Source organism: Charadrius vociferus, unplaced genomic scaffold (assembly GCF_000708025.1).
Source record: "Charadrius vociferus isolate BGI_N301 unplaced genomic scaffold, ASM70802v2 scaffold112, whole genome shotgun sequence".
NCBI lineage: Eukaryota > Metazoa > Chordata > Aves > Charadriiformes > Charadriidae > Charadrius > Charadrius vociferus.
The window spans coordinates 376,920-398,900 of NW_009647011.1; the positions used below are offsets into that span (position 1 = coordinate 376,920).

Here is a 21,981-nt window from a genome sequence, read left to right on the forward strand (position 1 = left end):
GACTTCCATCAGTGTTGCGCGTCCTTCTGTAAAAACCAGAGCAAAATAAAGTAAGTGCAGGCTCAAATCTTCTGTTAAATCAGACTTTTGTTGAAAGAAATGAGGGTAAGCTATCAAAGATGTACAAGGCATGTATGCTTTTACTGCTGAGCATTAAAGACAGAGGTCATCAGGGCTCTTCTAAGAACTGTGGGGCAGGTAAGGGGCTTGCTGAGGAGGACGTGGTAGATCATGTAAGAGGGTTTTGGGTTTTGGTGTGTGTGGTTGTTCGTCTTTTTCTTTCTTATGAGGCCATCAATTTACTAGTGCTTTTCTGTGGGGAAGGAGGCTCAGGAGAACCACAGTCTAATATTTTCAGTATTCGCAAAGAGAACTACAGGCAAACTTGTGGCGGATAGAAAATGGGGATGCAGTGCCAGTGTGCGCGACACTGTTGTGTGTCACCCTACAGAAAGAGTTAGATGACCTTGCTGGTGAATTGACCAAGGCACACCTCTGCTTTCCCTCTGACTCAAGCTAGTGATAATAAGAATTAGTGGGGTTTTTTTTGTGTGTGTGGTATCTCTTCTCATGGCTTTTCTGGGTGGGTATTTTATCTGGTTTTGTATTGTATTGGTCCAAATACTGTAGTATCCAAACTGTACTTTCTATTTAAATTTAAATGGTTGTAGTTTAGAGCATTTGACGTGTTTGGTTTGATGTTAACTATTGTTGCAGTAACTTAGGCAGAAGGTGGAGGGGGAGGATGATAGTGTGCTTTTTAAATTTGGCAGAACTCCAGGAGGACGCTTGCTGGGGAGGGATGTGGAAAACAACTGTCCCACTTGCTGGCACAATATAGTTAACATGAAAGCAGATAATAAATCAGACTCTGTAAATCGGTCACAGAGGCTGATTTTTATTTTGGGATGACTCAACAGCTAACTGCAATGGTTACATTCTGTGGAAAAAGGAATGAACAGTATAATTTTTAGGGTAGAGCAATACAAGTTTCTTAATGCAATAACAAAAACTTGATACCTTTCCACAGAAACACTTTCTTTGCTTTAAGACACTGAGGGTGATCTGGTCGCGATGGAATAGTCGTTTTAGGAGCCAAATACAGAAATTAAACTCCTGAATACACGCACTTGTATTCAAGACTACCTTTATGCTAGTGTAAGTCACAGTGGCAATCTATCTTTTGCTGGAGGTGGCATGGATTTTGCACTAGGAATGTGATAGCCACTCTAAAGTAGAATTGAGTGAGACTGGTTACTCTGTAGTGGTTGAGGTAAATGATGATTTTTGATGCCAGTCCTTTGTGCTGAAGTTAAAAAAAGAACACCTAAAATAAATGCAACTTTCTTATTTCCACTTAAATTGCTTGTAATGCTGACAAATTTAAGCAGGTATACTCAAATTTGTGGAAACTGATTAAAATGAAGGCTGATGTGAAGCTAGAGGGCCAGATTTGTGCGGACTCCTACCTTCTCACTAAATCTTCTCTTGAGTTTGTTTTTCCTTACAAAAAAATCTCACCTGTTTTGAAGACTGAGAACTGTTTCCTGCTTAAATTGTTACTTCAGCAATTCAGTTCTATGTCTTGCCAATATGTGAACCCAAGCCTCTTTAGACTTGCGTGTGTCGCAAAGAATTGATTTTCAATTAAGCGATCTTTCCTTCTCTCATTAGTTCTTTGCTAATAATATGGCTGTCTAACAATGCAAAATACTGTTAAGCTTTTGGCCAACATGTGTTTGTAGAAGTGTTTGAGGTAACTGAACAGTTACATAGGTTGAGTATGATGCAAATGAAGTGAACTGGTGACACAAAAATTAAGTTTACCACAATAAGGGACCTATTATAACATTTTTTTAGTAATGAATCTTTTGAAAGCTAATGTGTGTCATGTCTTCACCCCCCTACTCTCTATTTGAGCAATTTAAGATGGCAAAGCTCCAAGTTTAAATTTGCTGCTGTTTTCATTCAGGTTTTTCTTCTTCTCACTATCTGCTGCCAGGGCTAGTTCTAAATTTTGGGGCTGTTGGCAAATGGCATGCTCATGTGGTGTTTTACATGTTCTGAATAACTTTGGTTTGGATAAATTCAACCTTTAGTGTGAGGATTATCTTAATTAATTCTTCTCATTTTGTGTAATTTGCACCCTTGTGGTTACCAGAGAAAATTATTTGATGGTTCTAGTTCCAAAAAATGCATATACAGTTTTTTAGTCAAATGGCATGTGGGCAGGGAATCAGTGCTTCTTTGTAGCTTGTATTTGAAAACAAATAAAAAGGGAGCAGTTTTTTTTTTTTTTGAAATGCTGCTATCTTTGGGTTACGGGTGCCCTCTCGAGGCAGAACTGAAAAGCTGCTGCAATCTGACAGGAGTAGTGTAACTGAAACTGCTGATAACAGCTTTGGACTTCTAAACAGTGATCTTGGACCCACATTTGTAATCTGGTTTTGCTGCTTTCTTGTGTTGTAGGTGAAAACGCAAAAGATGATCTGCAGGGGAAGAAAAGTCTGAGTGAGAAAGTTTCTCTCTACAGAGGTGACATTACAGTGCTTGAGGTCGATGCCATTGTTAATGCTGGTAGGTGGTTAAATGTTTTCCATTGTTATGTCTCGACAATCCTCTATAGTACCACGTTACAAGTTTGAACTTTTTTAAAGTTGCATAAAACTGGTATGTCCTGTGGAAGTATCTTGGAAACTACATAATTTTTTCCCAATTTCTTTATATTGCATCTATTCATCTTGTGTGCCTTTACAGTGAGGAGGAGTATTGTGAAACTGCAATAGCGTAGTCACCACCACCAAAAAAAAAAAAATCTTACATCCATCTTTTGACTTAGCTTGAGCAGCTGAGACTTCACACTTCATCTTGTAGAAGGCTGAACTTTGATGCTGAACTACTGCAGTACATTCTGATCTGTTTTTATAAATCAAGCCACTTGTGGGATAGGTAATGTGAAAGCCTTAACAATAAGGTGATGGTAAAAACTGAATTTTTGTTTTATGTAGCGTGAATATTTGCTTTCTTGTAGGGAGACTGTATCCTTCAAATTTTTGTTAGTGATCTACAGAGTTTTAAATGTTTTAATACCTCTTCTTGCTTAGTGATCATGTCTCTGTGTATGCAGCTGAGGTGAAGAACTGTACATAGTATCTTCTTGTGACAAAAAAGGAAGGGGGAAAGCCTATGCGATCAATTTCTTTGTGCATTAGGTTATAATAAGCTAATTTGGCTGGTGGAAAAGACTACGGGAAGATTTCCCCCTACAGACGCGCCCCTGCCAAATCCTGCCTGTGTTCCTCACCCCAAAAGAATATGGTTTTTTATCTCCTGAGGCTGGAAATTTTTTTGCCCCTAGGATTTGGCTGATGTTGTCCTTAGTCATTAGGAGTATTGATTAATTTTCAAGAGCTAATTTTTGGTGGTATTCATTAATTGAAAGGAAACATACTGCAGTATTTTCTCTGTGATGGAATAAAGTGCAGAGATTCCCAAGGTTGTATTGGCCAAAACTGATGTGTTTTCTTACCACAGTAAAAAGTTGTGTGGAGATACTGGCTCATAGAATCATAGAATTGCTGAGGTTGGAAGGGACCTTTAAGACCAAGTCCAACCATTAACCTACCCTGACAAAACCACTTCTAAACCATGTCCCCTCATGTCTGTAAAGAGTACGGAAAGGTTTGCTTATACGGTGTGAAAGTTAGTAAACAGTCTCTTGGATTGTTTGATGTTTCTGCCTGCCTGACTCCCCACTTTACAGTGGAGACATGCTACTGGATTTTGTGGAGTACAGGTGGAATCCTTAGTTATCACAAAATGCGTTTTTGCACTCCAGGTAATACGGATGGTATTTCCATGCAAAAGTTCTTAATTAATCTTCTAGTTTACTGATGCACAAAAGGCTTTCTACATTACAGACAAACAGTACGGGTAGCATCTCTGCAGTAACATAATCCTCTCCTCACTGTGTTGGCGAGGTCTCTGAAGTATTAGTCTTTTATTTTTTCTCCCCTGATTCTTGCAAGATGACACTTCCAGTGGTGCTCTCACCGACTTCCTTACTTTATTACTCTACAGTAAGTCAATATTAGCATACTTCTCTTGATTTATATTTAGATTCCTTGTTCATAGGCCTCCCCTGAACTGTAGGCTGGAACTGGTTGCAGATTAGCTTCAGAATAGGCGCACCTTGCTTTTTTTGATTTACAGGGTTTCTCTCTTTTTCTTGAAATGTCCAAAACCCTATATCCTAGACTGCTGATGATGTTATCTACCTGTAAACTTGCCTGCCATCCTGGTAAGGAATGCCTCTGTCTAAGCAGAAATAAAAAATATTAAAACCAATTGTCCTGGTTCCGGCAGGGATGGGGTTAATCTCCCCCGGAGCCGGCAGGGGGCAGGTATTCCATCCCACGTGGCCCATGCCCGGGCTATAAGAGGCGTTAGCCGAGGCGAGGAGAGGAGTCGCCACTCGGGGGTGGGCTGTGGCGGTGCAGGTCCGGTCGGTGCGCTTCGCGGCGGTACTGTAATCGCGTTTTCGTCTTTTCCTTTTGCTGTTCTGTTAAATTGCACTCTTTTAACCCACGAGTTTGGCCCTGTCATTTTCTTTTTCCACGGCTGTGGGAGTTGTGCGAGCGGCTGCGTGGTTCTTTGTTGCTGGCTGAGGCCAAACCATGACACCAATGCATATTAACATGTAATCTTGAGGAAAGGATTAAAGACCTCTCAAAACCACATAGTAAAACTGATATTGAAAGACCTTAAGAGTGACATAAGACTCTTCAAGTATCCAGAAGGCTTGGCAAAGAGAAAGATGTTGTTTTTACTCATATCTTGTGTAAGTAAGTTAAAGAGGAGTTGGATTTGGGCATAATGAGAGATTCAGATTAGATGGTGGCAAAACTAGTCATTGGAAGGGACAGCGATACTCCACTGTATCAGGCTGATATGTAGCAGCAGCTGTAGGTCAGGATGTTGGTGCGAGTAGGTTTTTAAGATTCTTCTAGCGCTTTTCTTCTGTAATCTCTGTAGTTCCAAAAGTGCATAGTATATTAACTATTATGCATTGTTAATATGCTTAGTTTAAAATAATAACCTATAGTTACCTTGAAAAATCAAATATTCTATGTTAATGCAGTAATGTTTAAGTGTAAGCCTTTGATTTGCTTATGGTTTGTTTTACTTTTTTTCTTTTAAAGTTAAAACTTTTAACTTACTGAGGAGTATAGCTGGAAAGTTAAATGAGAAGGAGGATGTTCTGGTTCAAGGTTCATGTTTATGTAAAAAATCCAGTTGCTGCACTTGAGATTTTTTTTTCAATCAAACAAAAGTTTCTGTGACATTGTAGTGTCTCTTGGATAGCTTCTAAAAACATGTTTCTGCATTCTGATGCTTTTCCAAAAAACTCCATTGTCTTAACTTCCACAATTAAAATTATTGAAACCTTAGAGGGATAAAGCAAGAAGTAGTTTATGTCCTGTTTCTCCTTTGGAAAGCTCCATCTTGCACTGTCTCATGGCGTAACTAATGCAATTGCCATAGTACCAGCTTCTGTGCCTAAGTTGTATAAAATGCAGCCCGTCAAACATGGAATAGGAAGATGGACTTTTTAAAGGTAAATTTGCGCACATTCCTTTTGTAAGCCTTTTGGCTACCCTGAATGTTAATGACTGACACTCTCCCTAACCCAGGGCTTGCAACTGGTGGGAGGAAGGGACCCTCTTGAGACTCTCTGAATTTAGGAATTCCACTATGTCATGTAATAAATAGTTTAACATACAGCAAGTCATAGACAAATTAAAGCCACAGGAAGATACTTAGAGTTTCAATGTTTTCACTTACGTTGACTTACACAAGTAACAAAATGTGGCTTAAGTAAAGGGAATAGTATGTCAGATTCTGGGGCTGTGGAAGGGTTCCAGGTGGTTCAAACTGTCTTCAAATTTGGATATGAACATATTGATAAAACCCGCTTTTTCTAATACCTGCCAGTGAGGGGTAAATGAGACATAAATGGATTTACTTGATTTAACAGGGGTGTGAGAATTTGTGCGGTAACTTGGCTGTAGTGCTGACTTCATACAGTGTTGTCCTCCTTTGGGCATCCAGCTAACAGTGTAACTCTGTTCAGAGTGTGGCCAAGTTTATTTCTGAGCCATACTACACAAATACTTGTGTTAAATTTAGTAGCTTACCTTATGCTCTGAATTCTGTTTCCCCTTTGAATTTCTTATGTATAAATGGGATGGTTAAAGTGCGAACTGAATTTCTTTCATTAGCCTAACAAAGGTGTTAATGGTAAGCTTATGTAGCTAAATACCGAAATATCACTGAGCACTGCTACAAAAGGGTCCCCCTTTCTCCTAAACCTCAACAGATAAACTGAATGTTACTTTCTTTCCAAAAATGTGTTACAAGTATTTTATGCTAAAAGAAGACAACTATGGAAACAGTGGAAGTAAAAGTTTGTGTCTTTGCTTTTTGTCAAAACAACCATATCAAAACAGCCCCTTTGAAGTCATTTGTGATCAGAGTGAGGATCTATTTTCGGTCTTCTGAAGAGAGTGAGAGTTTACCTGCGATGCAGTGTGGTGCAGAAGGTAGCTGAAAAAGGAAGCTTGATAGGTCATTTTACTAAAATGGATGTCAATTATCTACCCCTATAAAAGTGTTATCCTTCCAGAATAGTTGGCTAAAACTTGCTACTGATTGCATTGCAGACAGGCATTAGTTTAACTTGATGTTTTGCCTAAGCTGTCCTGTTATGTTAACTTCCTCCCCGCTGATTCGGGTAAGACGGGTACAAAAGTCTTATTTTTACTCCCATATGCTTTTCTGCTTTTCCAGTATTACACACTAAGAATGCGAACAGGCTGTCCCCGAGGCGTGTGCTTACTGTATAAAGCCATGATAACTGTCCTTTTTAACAAATTAAATTTTTCTAGATGTCACTTCATCCTGATGCCAAAAATGCTTCAAGCACCTGGAAGCCAGATAAGGGCAATTAGCCAACTTCGAAATAAGCTGTGGGAACTGAGCTTAGGGGAGGGAGGGGTGGGGGTGTTTAGTCCCTCTCCCCCTTTCTGTGCAGCTCCTTTAACACACATTTTATTCACACTGCAGGCATTTCTTGATAGAAGGCACTTCTGTGGACTAAATAAGCTATGTGAGAAAAATAGTTTCAGATAATATTGGAATACTACAGCCACAAAATGTGTAATACCACCCCTACTGCCTCGCCAGCTCTCTCTACCTTAATGTTTTTGAGCTACTTTCTCTGAGGTACGATACAGATGTAAGGACCAAGTCTTGCTGCTGGTGGTTAAGTTAGCAGCAGTCCAAAATAAGTGGTGTATATTCCAAGTTGTGACTCAAAAAAAAGAAAAAAAAAATTTTAAAAAAATTGCTTCCCTCTTGGTCTGTTTGTCTGCAGCCTCTGCTTATTTAAAGTCTGGACGGTATGACATGATGGTCTCATGACTTAGGTGGGACTGATGTAGTAACGCTGGTCCTGACTGAAGTGTTCAGGGCCTATTGGAAAAACAGAAGGGATTAGTCCACCAGTCATGGAGCTTATTCTGCTTGCTTTTAGGTATGCTTCAGGTATGTTGTTTTTACAGGACGGCTAATCCCAAATACAGAAATAAACAGTAAAAGCCTCAGTAAGGTTTGAAAAATAAATTGTGCAATATTTATAGTATCAGCTAAGCAGTAAATACTAAATTTCCTCTGCATATTAAATATAGGGGAAAAATATGTTATTTACATTGTATGCAGTAACTTTTAAATCTGAAGTAGATAAAGGAGTTGCATTTTCAGAGTGGGTGTGATATGTATGTCGAAGTACCTGATATACCTTAAGCAGCAGTTCATCACTACTGATCTCAGGTATTCATGCACTTCTTACCTGTTAATAAATCTTACTGGCCCAGTTCTAAGATAAGAAGGCATGTACTAATGTGCTTGTGAGTAAGTTTTTACTAGGAACAATACTGAGGGGGAAATGATGGGGGAGGAGAAGGGTTTTCCTTACTTCTATTTGATCGAGGGGACAAGGATGACTTACAGAACATTAGAAGAAATGTTATTTCTCCTTAGCTTCGAAAAATACTCTTGGATATCCGTATAAAGGTTTCTGTTCTCAGTACCATACTTTTAATCTACAGGACAAAGGAAGGTCATCAGTTCTATTCAAGTAGATATTTCTGGTAATAAGTCTATAGTGTTGGTTCTAAATTAGCAATTAGATGGTTGCTACAACTATAGCAACTATGTGGCTTCCTTTAAACTGTGATTGCTTGCTGGAATCGTCTCTAACCCTTCCAAATCTGCGGAGAGACTATCACTTTTTAAGGGGAATATTTTCCCATATGAGAAAACAAATGGGAAGTAAAATCTTACTCTGATAACTAGTGAAAAGTTAGTGAAGAAAATAAGTCCCTCTCTTACTAACCTCTGATGCTGGAATTCAATGACTGAACCTCATACTGCTAAAGAAGGGGTTTCCTCTACAGGAAACCATCTGTATATCTTCAGTGAGTCACTTCAGCTGGGGCTGCTGGCTTGGCAGACAGATGCTGCACAGGTTTCTTGGCTTCTGTGGCACATTGTGCGGGGCCAGCTGAGTGAAGGTACGCAGAGGAGAGGATCTTTTGGTTGCTTTAAGAGACGAGGGTGTTTTCAGGGAGTGAATTGCATTCAAGTCCTTTAAACAAATTTGTAAGAGTTTGAACTGCTTGTCCTGCTGTACCTACTTGTCCCAGTACTGGAAGTGTGTGGAATTGGAAAATGTTTGGTTTTGAATACACTGTTTGCTTTGCTTTTTGCAGGACTGGTTTTGCCTGGAGCCTCTGCGTGACTTGACTTAAAGGGTGAAATAGCCGTTTTCATATTAACCCTCAACTTTCTCTAATGCAATATGCCTTTCCTCCCTCAGGCTTCTGACTTCACAACCATGTTTAAGTATTTTAGTGTAACAGCAATATCTTTCTCTGTGTTTCTTAACTGGAGATAGCAATGGATTTTCTTCTGGACTCTTCTATCCCTCGCCTTGACCTTGAAGTATAATCTGATTGTTTAATTTTAAGGCATCCCATTTTTCTCAAGTCCAAAATTACATGTCAAGGGAGAAGTACTATGTATTGAAACTGGGAACTGAATATATTATCAGTGAATTATACTTAACCGAGTGTGTAAGTATAGATAGTGGCTGAACTATGCCTTTCCACATAAACAGCTTGTTAATGCGCAATCAGTCACTGCAGTTGCCTTGAACTTGGTCCTTAATGAACAGGTGGGGAAAAAGGATGGATTCTAATCTGGAACAGATCTGACATCAGGCAATTTCACTGATTGCTAATCCATTTCATTTGGCAACTTAATTTATCACACAAAATTTTCATCTTGTAGCTTCTGAAGAAGAAATTACTTCAGAAGTGGCCTGTCTGAATATTATGAAGGTATTTGTGTCAGTCACTGGGCCTGAACTAGTATTGTGTATATACTTGCTCTGCCCCTTCTTACTTTACAGTCACCAGAAGTTCTTACTCTGGAGCTTATTTGAAATTATTCTTCAGCTCTTCATTCACTATAAAAATAAGTCCCTGAACTCAAATGTTCCTCCTATTGAATGTAGAATCAAAAAAATGTAAAATCTGCCCTTAAGTTGGTTATGGAATTTTTGCATGGGATGTTTGCATTTATTAACATTGATTTTTGTGGGGTGTTTTGTTTTCTTTTTTTCCAACTGAGCTAAACACAAATGGTTGCTTATGCTGGGAGCTTCTTGGTGAGTTTGATGTCTAGTAGCATGTTTATAAGCATGTTTTAAATGTTTTATCTCCAGTATACAGATAGGGAAACTGAAAACTTGTATTGAAATGTCTTGCACGGAGTCAGCTGGCATCTGCCTATAATGTACACTGTTGTAATTTCCTCAAGGAATAGAACCAATAATGGTAACAAATTGTTGTTAATTTGGTTTTCATCTTTAGTGTGAGCAGACTGTATTGTTAATCAAAGGTTTCTCAAGTTAAATTACAGTCGGTGCAATTACAGTTGTGTGTAGAGCCACAGACTAATTTATATATAGTCCCCACTTACTCATCAGAAAAGTCAATGTTAATAGTTGAGGGAATCAGTCATTCTCAGTCATGACATCTGTGAGTGAGTTTATTACTGCTTTCTGTGGAAAATACTTTAAGCGCAGCTGGTGAATAAGACATGGTTAAACTTGCCCTCTGCTCTTGGTCTAATCTGATTTTAGTGTAGGTCTTCCCTTTAGTGTAATACTCATTTGGATGAAAACTAAAACTCTGTGTGAAGTGACAGTGAACAAGAGACTGAAACGGAAGAAAAGTACAGCTAGAGGTGCAGTTTAATTTAGGTGGATTACTTTAGCTGCTCAGTCAAACACCATTTGCTCTAAGGATGTGGCAAAGGCTTAACACTGAAGAGACTAACTCAGAATTGTACTGCAGCAAGGATGGTCACAATATACTTTGAAATTATTCCATGTATAATTAGTGTAACTCAAAACTTAAGAACAAAAAAAAAGAAAGGAATGGGCAGTGCTGCAGACACGTGGCAGGAATGAACTTTTTCCTTCTTCTGGGATGCTTTGGGAGGGGGAAATCAATTGTGGTGAAAGGTTTTCAGTACACCAGTGTGCTTAAGGCTGTGTGGCTTAGCTGACAGAGATGGCTTCTGGGTGGGTCTGTGCCTCAGACACAGGCCTGGGTGTTACCCTGCCAAATTGTGTCTTGTGCCTGTGAGCTTGAGAGTCTCAGGTGATGGAATGAAGACCTAAACCTTGCATGCTTACAAGGAAAGCTTTGCCGATCAGCCTGCCATATGGCCAGATGCTGCAAACAGATAGGCGCTTCACCTTAACAAGCAGTAGGATGTGCGGGTTCAGTGACTTACTGAGAAGCCATTAAAAAAAAGCAGTAGAGGAGATAATATGCTTTCCATTGGAACAATGTACTCAAAAGGCTCCTTAAAGTAACAAACAGGTTGTGGACTGAGGCACCGGATGCAGAGCAAGCTGAGGTTCAGAGCAATGCTATTTGACTTTCCATGTTATTCCATGCTGGCATAGAAGGCCGAGTAGAATGAGATGAGGGTGCAGGATGTCTTAAGTATCTAATATCTAAACCAAGCTGCTCGGAGAAGTTGTGAATGCCCCATCATTGGAAGTGTTCAAGGTCAGGTTGGATAGGACTTTGAGCAACCTGGTATGGTGAAAGATGTCCCTGACCAGGGCAGGAAGGTTGAATGAGGTGATCTTTGAAGGTCGCTTCTAATCCAAACCATTCTATGAAATACCCTGGCAGGAAGTTAGATGGCCACCTATCTCTTCTGACTGGATTTGGCATAGTCTGTTAATCTTCTGAGAACCTAACATAAAATAGGCCAGATAGGCATTTTAATAGCCTAATCTATCCTGATGGGCTGTGGTACATGGATTTATTTAACAATCTGGTCTTCATCAGTGTTGATGCTTTCAAGCCCACTGTCTGTTTTACCTAGACCAATACAATCTCCTTATTTCTTTGTGCATCCGTTGTTGAACCCATTTGTTGTCTCCTGATTATTTCTAGGCTCCCTGGGGCAATAATTTTACATATAAACCATGTGTTGCTGATTTTTTTTTTTCATAAAAAACCCTAAATACAAACTCCTTAGGAGCTTTATGAATACAAATAAAACACTTTAAGTAACTGACACTTTCTGGATTAGATAAAGAACGGGTGGGAGTAGAGGATGCTACTTGCATCATCTGTGCCTTGTCAGGTTTAGAAGTAGCTCATTGTATTGTAGTGTTTGTGCTTTCACTTGGTCTCTTTGCTTCTCAGGTTTGTGCTTGGCCGCTCAAACTCAGCACACTTTATCTCCCTAAAACCAAGGACTGTATGTGTTAGAAGCAGGGCAGGGGGAAACATATGGGCTCAGCTGGAGATCCAGGTTTCTAACAGTGTTCAGTAATTAAGGGGAATAGTAACAGGCTGTGAAATACCAGGCCTTTCTCTGTATCATCTTCTCTTTTAGCTTTTCTGTCCTCTGACACTGCTTTACACCCTTTGTAGTTGGAGGGGGTGATAACTTAAAATCCTTGCTCCCGTTAGTAGAACTTCTTTCCTGTATTCCAGGACTATAAGGTGGACTTTACTAACCATCAGACCAGTGTGGTTATTGATCCTTCACGATGTGGTTACCCTGGACCTTTTTTGTGTGTTCTTTTCTAGAGAAAACTAGCAACATACAGGCAAAACCCCTGCTAAGTTGGATTTCTTAAAAGTCTTCAACTACCTGCAGTTGTGAAGGGTGAGGTGATGTGGGATGCCATGACTGTTTCCTGGCAGCAGGTGGCAATAGTGCCACTGCTATTGTGTAACTCCTTTTTGCCTGTATACCTTAATTTTCCTGGATGTAAAATCATTAATGACTTGAGCAGAGGAAACAAAATACATGTATTCTAGGACTGCTTGTTGGATAGTCCATCCATACGGCTCATACTTGTTAAATGTCTACAAAGGCTCCTTAAAGTAACAAACAGGTTGTGGACTGAGGCACCGGATGCAGAGCAAGCTGAGGTTCAGAGCAATGCTATTTGACTTTCCATGTTATTCCATGCTGGCATAGAAGGCCGAGTAGAATGAGATGAGGGTGCAGGATGTCTTAAGTATCTAATATCTAAACCAAGCTGTTGAAAGTGTTCAAGGTCAGGTTGGATAGGACTTTGAGCAACCTGGTATGGTGAAAGATGTCCCTGACCAGGGCAGGAAGGTTGAATGAGGTGATCTTTGAAGGTCGCTTCCAATCCAAACCATTCTATGAAATACCCTGGCAGGAAGTTAGATGGCCACCTATCTCTTCTGACTGGATTTGGCATAGTCTGTTAATCTTCTGAGAACCTAACATAAAATAGGCAAGATAGGCATTTTAATAGCCTAATCTATCCTGATGGGCTGTGGTACATGGATTTATTTAACAATCTGGTCTTCATCAGTGTTGATGCTTTCAAGCCCACTGTCTGTTTTACCTAGACCAATATGATCTCCTTATTTCTTTATGCATCCATTTTTGAACCCATTTGTTGTCTCCTGATTATTTCTAGGCTCCCTGGGGCAATAATTTTACATTATACATTTTTTTGTTATAAAAAAAACTAAATACAAACTCCTTAGGAGCTTTATGAATACAAATAAAACACTTCAAGTAACTGACACTTTCTGGATTAGATAAAGAACGGGTGGGAGTAGAGGATGCTACTTGCATCATCTGTGCCTTGTCAGGTTTAGAAGTAGCTCATTGTATTGTAGTGTTTGTGCTTTCACTTGGTCTCTTTGCTTCTCAGGTTTGTGCTTGGCCGCTCAAACTCAGCACACTTTATCTCCCTAAAACCAAGGACTGTATGTGTTGGAAGCAGGGCAGGGGGAAACATATGGGCTCAGCTGGAGATCCAGGTTTCTAACAGTGTTCAGTAATTAAGGGGAATAGTAACAGGCTGTGAAATACCAGGCCTTTCTCTGTATCATCTTCTCTTTTAGCTTTTCTGTCCTCTGACACTGCTTTACACCCTTTGTAGTTGGAGGGGGTGATAACTTAAAATCCTTGCTCCCGTTAGTAGAACTTCTTTCCTGTATTCCAGGACTATAAGGTGGACTTTACTAACCATCAGACCAGTGTGGTTATTGATCCTTCACGATGTGGTTACCCTGGACCTTTTTTGTGTGTTCTTTTCTAGAGAAAACTAGCAACATACAGGCAAAACCCCTGCTAAGTTGGATTTCTTAAAAGTCTTCAACTACCTGCAGTTGTGAAGGGTGAGGTGATGTGGGATGCCATGACTGTTTCCTGGCAGCAGGTGGCAATAGTGCCACTGCTATTGTGTAACTCCTTTTTGCCTGTATACCTTAATTTTCCTGGATGTAAAATCATTAATGACTTGAGCAGAGGAAACAAAATACATGTATTCTAGGACTGCTTGTTGGATAGTCCATCCATACGGCTCATACTTGTTAAATGTCTACTCCATTTCGTTATGTGTGTTTAGTGTGTGTTTGAAATAGAACAGGAGACAGACGTGGTTTGGAGGAACTGTAAGGGTCTGGTTTATTTCATAGAGGAAAAACATTTAGGAAGGACCTTGCTATCAGCCTGTCTCAGCCTACATTTGACAGCACAACTGTCTCTTGAATGCACTGATGGAGCAGTGAGGTATAAGAAACTACTCAAGGTCGTCTTGAACAATTATGCTTCATTTCATAATATTAAATCCACTTTTAATCAGGACTTGTGGAGGGATTATCTGAAGGATTGTGGGGTTTTTTAAGCCAATAGTTGCAACAGTGTGTTCTCAGTCAGGACAGGCATGCAACATGGTGTTTTTTCAAGCTTTTGTGTTCTAAAAACCCCAAACCAGTCAAGCCTCTAGTAATTGCTAAGTCTTAGGACACAAAAGAAAAGGCTTCTTTGAATTCTCCTCTCTACAATACATACAAAATCTTGGCAGTGGGTGGTCAGCTGGTAGGCTGAGATTATCCATATAGCTTTAATATTGCCCTGTCATACTTCTCTGTCTGGATGTATGTTCTTTCCTACCTTTATGTTGTAACTATAAACACATTAGGGTGGACTAGGTTGTTCTGGGTTTGTACAGATATAAGCTCAACATGATCTCAGTGAGCGTAAGTAATGCAGTAAGGTTAGCATGAGAATTAGTATTTCTATGTGTAACATAATCCTGTTAAATACATGCAGTTAAGTATTGAATAGGGGAAGGTCTGTTTTGATTGGAGCAGGTAAACTTTAGGTTTATCTCATCTAAGTTACTAGATGTAGAAAACGGCATACCTACTCACCAAAATGGTAGTGAGAGTTGATGTTCAAAAATGCTGTTGTGTAGCAGTCTGGCTGACCCTGTCTGTCTCCTCTTCCTTCTCCTCTGGCAGAAGACACTGCTTTTGCTTAATTCTCTTAGCTGTGGAGTAGAAGACTGATGCTGCGTCTTCCACCCTTTGTTACAATTTCAGATTTGCCTAGTGTTTTGTCCTTTGCAGATTTTGGGGAAGCTTTTCAGAAATGTTAGTCACTGGAAATACAGATTCAATTACTTGTTATATAAATAACTATGGACTGTGAAATGAAATTTGTTTTGTTTTTAACCTATTGCTGTTAGAAACAGACGTTTCTGACAAAAGGAAAACACTTATGTTATAAAACCAGAAATTGCTTTCTATAGGAATTCAGAATGTCTCTTTCTTAAAAATAAGTATTAAGCATTGCAGCTTGGCTTGAAATATCTGGACTCCAAACCCCTTTGTGTGACCTGCTGTCACAGTCATAAAAATCAGTAATGGCAGCTAACTATACATCAAAGCATGGTGGAGGATTGCGAAAGTGGTATTTGCTTGTTAATCCAAGCACAATAGCAAGTGGTGTTTGCATCATGTGCAAGTAATAGGCACTTGTGTGTTTATATGCCGTTATTCAGGGTTGTTTCTGAAACATGCTGTGTGGTTTGGATGTATGTGGGAATTGTTTTAATTATAGTATTGAAGATGCTGCAAAGCCCTATGTTTCCTTCGCAACAGTGGGGTGATGAGCTATTGCTGCTCCCACACATCTGATTCACTCAGAGGTGACGAGAACATTTAAGGTTCATTTTAACATCTCCTGCCTGGACTGTCACTTGCACAATGTGCTCGAATGGCCAAGAGGGGACATGGGCGGTACTGTTCCTTCCTCCTTTGGGGTACCCTGTCCCGAATACTGGCCCCCTGGCTGTGGAGGAACTGTTCTGAGCTTTGCAACTTCTCCCCTGAGCTGTGCTGGAAGGCAAGCAGTCTCATAAAGACGAGATTACTTGGCTCTTGTAGGAGCTGTGTTGTAATGGCCCTTGTTCTCAGATGGTTTCAGCAGTGATGCCTTGAAGCCTGGGGCTTCTATTACCTGTTGTGTTTGACTAGTTGAAATTTGTGGAAAAACACTGATTCGGAAAACTTCTTAGGATTACTGCTCCTTCTCACTCTTGTCACTTGCGTGTCTATGCTGCAGTAACTTTAATCCAGTGTACAACATGAATCACTTAAGTATGTCTCTGTGGCATCTTTGGTTTATGCTGTAAAGTTGGTTCCCGTAGAGTAATAAATAGAAATAGTTAATATCTGGTGTGCCTAGTTGTAGGCTGTCTGAAAAAGATGGTTCTGTCAGCTATATTTGATTTGTATTTAGGATTTGCAATGCGAAATTCATGTTAGAAATACTTTTAAATTTAAAGTGTGAACCATACTGCTTTTTCAAGAGAACTGTACTCTTGTGTCGTGTGAAATAACTTTTTATTTAAGAAAGAGACAGTATTGCTTTCAACTCTATCAAACCAGGTTATAGAGGAATATAAGTCTTCCCAGTGACTTGATATGCTAGATAATATTAACTGGCAACCCGTTTCCTCTACATTTGTAAGAATTTGTGGTGTATAGCCTATTTCAGAGAAACTCTGTTTTTTCATCCTGTCGGTTTCAGGACACTTTGAAGTGATCCCATTGAGCAGTCTGCTCCACGTCGCTACTTGACTAGCTCTGAATTTCTGCAAATCGGAGTCCTGATATTACTCTTTCTGAAGTTAAAATCAAATTTTATAATTTCCAGAACAGTTAGTCAGTGGAAAAAATAGTGGATTTTACCTGCAGAGTTCGCTAAACTATATTGGGGAAAAGGAACAAACTCAGAGTTTATGCATGAGTTGTTATTTCTGAGATTCTGCAACAAGTTTCACTTTAGGATGGCCGTAACCTTAAGAAGTTAAACAACTGAATCTACCCTGGGGGAAGGGTGGACTAGGACAAATACAGCAGTTTTTTGTTTTCCTTTTATTCCTTGGATGAAGGCATCTCCAAATGCTGGAGGCTAGATGGTTTTTGCCTTGTGTCACAGCAGAGCATTGCCTACCAGCAGTTCTAACCTTGGCCATGACCCAGCTAATAATAGCTTTTTGGTTTGGTGTGTTTTTTTTTTTTTTAATACTAGATGACGAACCCCAGCATTTCGGAGAGCTGAGTGATCAGCATTAGGGCTGTTTTGCCACAGAGTGATTTCTCTACCTTGCACCTTCTTGATGGCAAAAATGAACCTGCTTAAGAGGCTCAGACTTGGTGTTTTGGTAGGGCTTAGAGCCCAAAGGCACTTTAGGTCAGGAGTTTACAGCTTCAGAGGCTGCAACTCTGGTTCAGACTAGTCCCCAACACCCATAATTGATTAGATTAAAATAAAAGTTGTTTCTCAAGTTCGAAGTGAATCCCCTGACAGACAGCATATGGAGTGTTTTCAGCTGGGAGCGTTTCTCTCTATTACATACTCTTACCAAAGGCACAGCATAAGGTTTCGGTTCCTTACTTCTTTCTTAGTGTCCGTGTCTCAGGGGTTGAGTTACATCTGTCTTCTCTTTCTTCATTCTGGCATGCCAGCTTAGCAATATCTCTGCTGCCTTCCTCTTCTCGCCCATCCTCTAGTGGTAGCAACCAGCAGAGCAGCTCCTCTTGACTGCAGCCTCCCTTTCTACCCTTTCCACCCTTATCCTTCTCTGGGAGAAGGATGTGAGAGGGGCAGGCATATATGGTGTTGCCTTTTCTCCTTAGCAAGGCTCCTGTGAGCTGCTCTCAGGTGTAGCCTCATAACTGCTAATCAGTGTCTCAAATTGTGGCCTTCACCCTTCGGTTGCATGGGCACCAGCAGTCAGGGAAGCTGTACTGATGTATTTAAACCCACTTTTTCTTATTTGGGCCAGTGCTAATCATCCAGCAAAGCCAAGTTTTCTTCTTATTTCTTGTCGGCCTCTTTTAGAGATCCAAGGCTGTTCTGCTTTGCCTGGGGGTGAGAATGAGATGGATGGTTCCTTGGTGTCTTTGCTATAGACACCGTGCCTCAGGAGTCTCCCCCGAGCGCTGCTGGAGTCACTTCATATTTCATAATCCCCCGCTGACAATTAAGTCAATTTGCTGGTGCGGGCGTGATGGAGCTAAGCTAGGACATGTTCCTTTTTTAGCCAGGATATGGAGTGAAAAGCTTACTCTTCTACTTTGATCGAATTGAAAACCAAAGAATATTGTTACCTGTCCTTGGCTTGGAACATGGATCAGATTTATCAGTGGCATCGTCACCTTTGCTGGACTTCTTACGCATGAATTTATTGCCCTTCTTTTCTTGAAGGGGAGGTGGGATCAAGGCAGGCATGCATTGAGTTTGGTGTAGAAGATGGTAAAGCACCACTCCTCATCAAGAAAGGATCCAGCCGTGAGCTGGGGAGCCTGAGCTCTAGCTGAGGACCTGATGGTGGGAGCGGGGGAAGGATGAGGCCTCAAGATTCAGGGCTTTAGCAAAAGGGGACAAGCGCTTTGGATCTGTACAAACTAAGTAGTCTCTCTCTTGTCCAACATAGTTTCTAACTGGATCAAGGGATTATTTTTTAACTTCCCTGGCCAAATGCAACATTCCTCCTGCTAGAAATATTGCTGTAGCTTTGAACTATTTTTTTTTTTGTTAAACAACATTATCTTACATAGTCTTGCTAAATATATAATTTGGTTAATATTTTCTTGTTCTACCTTGGCTCTAATTTTTCTTCAATCCTAGTATGAATACAGTGCTGCAAAATTGGAGTTAGTCTGGTGAAATGGAGGAGAATTTAATGTGAAGAAGTGGAATTTTAGGTGTGTTCTGGTTGTGGTGAAATCAGTTTATGAATTGGCTTACTTTATTTTTGCTTAGGGTTGTTATTTTTTTTTTTTTAGACACAAGATCTTTCTGGTTGATGTTCAGTGTAGTATTTCATTCATAATGCCCATACTGCAACATGTAATATGTGTGTATATTTGCACTCTTTGTATTTTGACATATTTTAAAATTTAGCTGCAGTTTAAGTGTTTCTTCTAGACTAGCTAAGCGAATAGTCTGCACCATCCGCAGTCTGCTTGGCATTGTACAAATACTGAAGATAAATCCTATATAATTAGCAAGACTGAAGAGTTTTAAGTTATAATCCTGAGTTCTGTTCCCTTGCAATATATCTCTTGTGAATGCATATAACAATTCTATCAATTAGGTAAGAAAGAAAATGTGCATATAAACTGGAAATAAAATCAGTTGCTGAACAGCCTTAGGCTTTTAATTCAACTTTTGTACAAACTGGTCCATGTATCCCACAGTGGGCAAATTCTTAGCAACACTGAGGTAAATGTATTAATACAACCTCAGTGATGCATGCATGAAAGTACTGTTTTTACATGACAGAAATTTCTTTCAATTACATAATGTTTTAGATGCTTTTTTCTTTTTCTGTAGAGTATCATAATTGAACTTCCTGTCATGTAACATGCATGTGTGTGTGAAGATAGCTGATGGGAGAAGGGAATGGAAAGAAAGACGTTGTTTAAAGAGATTGTATATGGAGTACTTTTTTTTTTTTACTAATGATGTAACTGGTGGCTAAATTTTTTCTTTTGAAAATGTTGCTGGGAGAAGCTGATGTGTTAAGGGATGTAGGATTTCCATTCTAAAGGTATGTGCACTATTTAATATTGGGAATTGACAATCTGAACTTCCAAAACCTTGTTCTTCTTTGTCCAAAATGTTTGCTTTTCAGAGTGCATGGGTGACTCTTTCTGGTACTAATGCATTATTGTTCTGCAGGTTAATACCTGCACTGTATATAATAGCTTGCAAGTTTTAGGAAAATGATGTTTTTTAAATAAGGTAGTTGTGTTACTGGGTAGATTAGAGTTTAAGCCTTGAACCTCAAAAACGCTGCACAGTTCTCAAATTCTAGCGTAGGCATAGTCACATTCACTTTGGAAGGATTGTTCATATATAATTTAATGACGTATGCAAGTCTGGAAAAAAAATGGGTTAAAGAGCTATTTCTCATTGAAGTTTCTTTCCCCCCGGTATTTAATAAAAAGGCACAAAGTTTTGTTCTCTTTAAAAGCTGCTCTCTAATCACTGTAGTTCATTACTTCAGCTTCAAAGTGTAGTCTGTACAGAGAGGCAATGAGGTGTATCCACATCTAGAAATTAAGCAATAATCATGTAGTTTGGTGTTTCAACAGGCTTTGTTCATTAGTAAGTACAATGATCCATTGTAAGTACTTGCTGTAATCATGATGTTCTTAACAGTCTGAAACTTTAGCTCTCCAGAATGATTTTTCAAATGTATATTCCTGACTGAAGTGGTAATACCAGGTGTACCAAATGCAGTTCCATGTGTCTTGGTGTAGTGGTAGCTGTTCTGCAGAGTTATTATGGGAAGAACATCAGAAATTGTGTACGTAATGTGTGCATGCATGCGTGCATGGCTATGGATTTACCAATACCTTCTGCTTGCACTAAGAGCAAGAACAACAACTACAGACATGGCAGACTGATTGGAAATGATTCTTTAAGTGAAACACATTTGAAGAAATTGAAGCCAAAGGAGGATAAACAAAGACACAGCAAACACTGAGGAAAACGGAGAAATGGCAGAAATAAAACTGAAGCGCTGCAAATTAGTGGGAGAAGGAAGTTGGCACTGAAATACAGGTGGGCACATGCAGAAGAAATCGTTTAGTGATTTGATGGGTTTGTATTATTGAAGCTCGTCTTGTGACTCCATGGACCCAACTCTTAATGATTTAAGGCAACACCTACAGATTGTGAAGTTTGATCAATAAGACAGTAGGACATGAAGAAATGGATGCTTTTAATTTGAGAAGATGAAGGAATGTTTAGATGGGCTTAAGATGTGAGTAGGAGGGAGCGGAAGAGGGTCACTTGACCCAGGGTGTTGTGGGTTGGGGCTGTAGTTACACAGCAATTTGGAAGCTTCTTGGCAATAAAAACAATTAACACCTTATTCTGAATGAGAGAGGTCTGGGTGTTAACTCCTGCCCTGGAAACTGCCAACCCAAGACAGTCCTGGGCAAGTGCATGAAAATGTGGAAGTCAGCCATTCGGTGAAATTTCTTTCACCTTTCCAACCTTAGTGAAGGACTGTTTGTAAATAGTTTCTGTTGATAATGTGTGCAAGGTAATTATGAAATGCTTACATTGGAGGGGAGGGGAGAGCCTGTGTTTTTAGTTATTTTTGTTTTGCCAACAGACTGTTCCTTATAGTAACTATTCTCCACCTATGAAACTGAACCACCTGTAAAAAAGCTGCTGATTTTCAGTTACGTTTTACAATGCATACTGTACTTGTAACCTAGAAACTGTGCAAGCAGATGCCACAGCGTGCAAAGACCTCTTGAATCTGGTGGGGATTTTTTTGGGGGGGTGTCCTGGAGCAGTCCTGCTGGAGCTGGTGTGCTGCGTGCCCTGCTGTGGCTTCTGCACGCAGGTACAACACCATTGTCTGCTGCGCATCAGTTCTCAGCCACTAAGACGAAGCGCAAAGCCATAGCTCGTAAAGGGTTCACTATCAAAGTTTAAACGTGATCCCGAGAAACAGCAAGCTGTATAATAACCACAGTTGCCTTCACGTTATATCGAGAGCAAAAGGTCTGTGATCCCAGACCAGTGCTGGTCTATCCTTTGCTGCCTAACAAGCATCGAATGTTTTATAAATGGAGGCAGAGTTCAAATTACTGCTCTTTACTTTTTTTCTTCGGTGAGTGCAGCACTGAATTTATTTAGTTTTTATGGTGGAGACTTCAGGTCGCTAGAGTGTGCTGCAAGCTCGGTCCTGTGTGGCCGGGGCTGGCTGTGAGCTCGCCCCAGTGCTTCCCCTGCCGCTGGGCGACCGTGAATTTTTCATCATGTTGCTTTGCTGTCGCCTGGGAAACTTGAGCGAATTCCCCTGCTATTTTCTTTGTGTTACACCCTGCTTCCTTGCCAATGAATGACCTGGTGGCTTGTTAGCCTGGTACCTGGGTGCCCCAGGAGAGCGTCGGGTCTTTAAGCGTTATAATGTCCCTACGGCTGCCTTTATTTTGCCGAATAAGG

The 21,981-nt window shown here is 40.1% G+C and overlaps 1 protein-coding gene across 1 annotated transcript in view; it reads left to right on the plus strand.

Annotated features, from left to right (window-relative positions):
- The window catches only part of MACROD2 (MACRO domain containing 2), an 886,475-nt gene that overhangs the window by 16,697 nt on the left and 847,797 nt on the right, over positions 1–21,981 (plus strand). Inside the window, exon 2 of the mRNA XM_009895432.1 lies at positions 2,470–2,577. Within this exon, the coding sequence (XP_009893734.1) occupies positions 2,470–2,577 (108 nt within the window). The remainder of the gene's footprint in view (positions 1–2,469; positions 2,578–21,981) is intronic.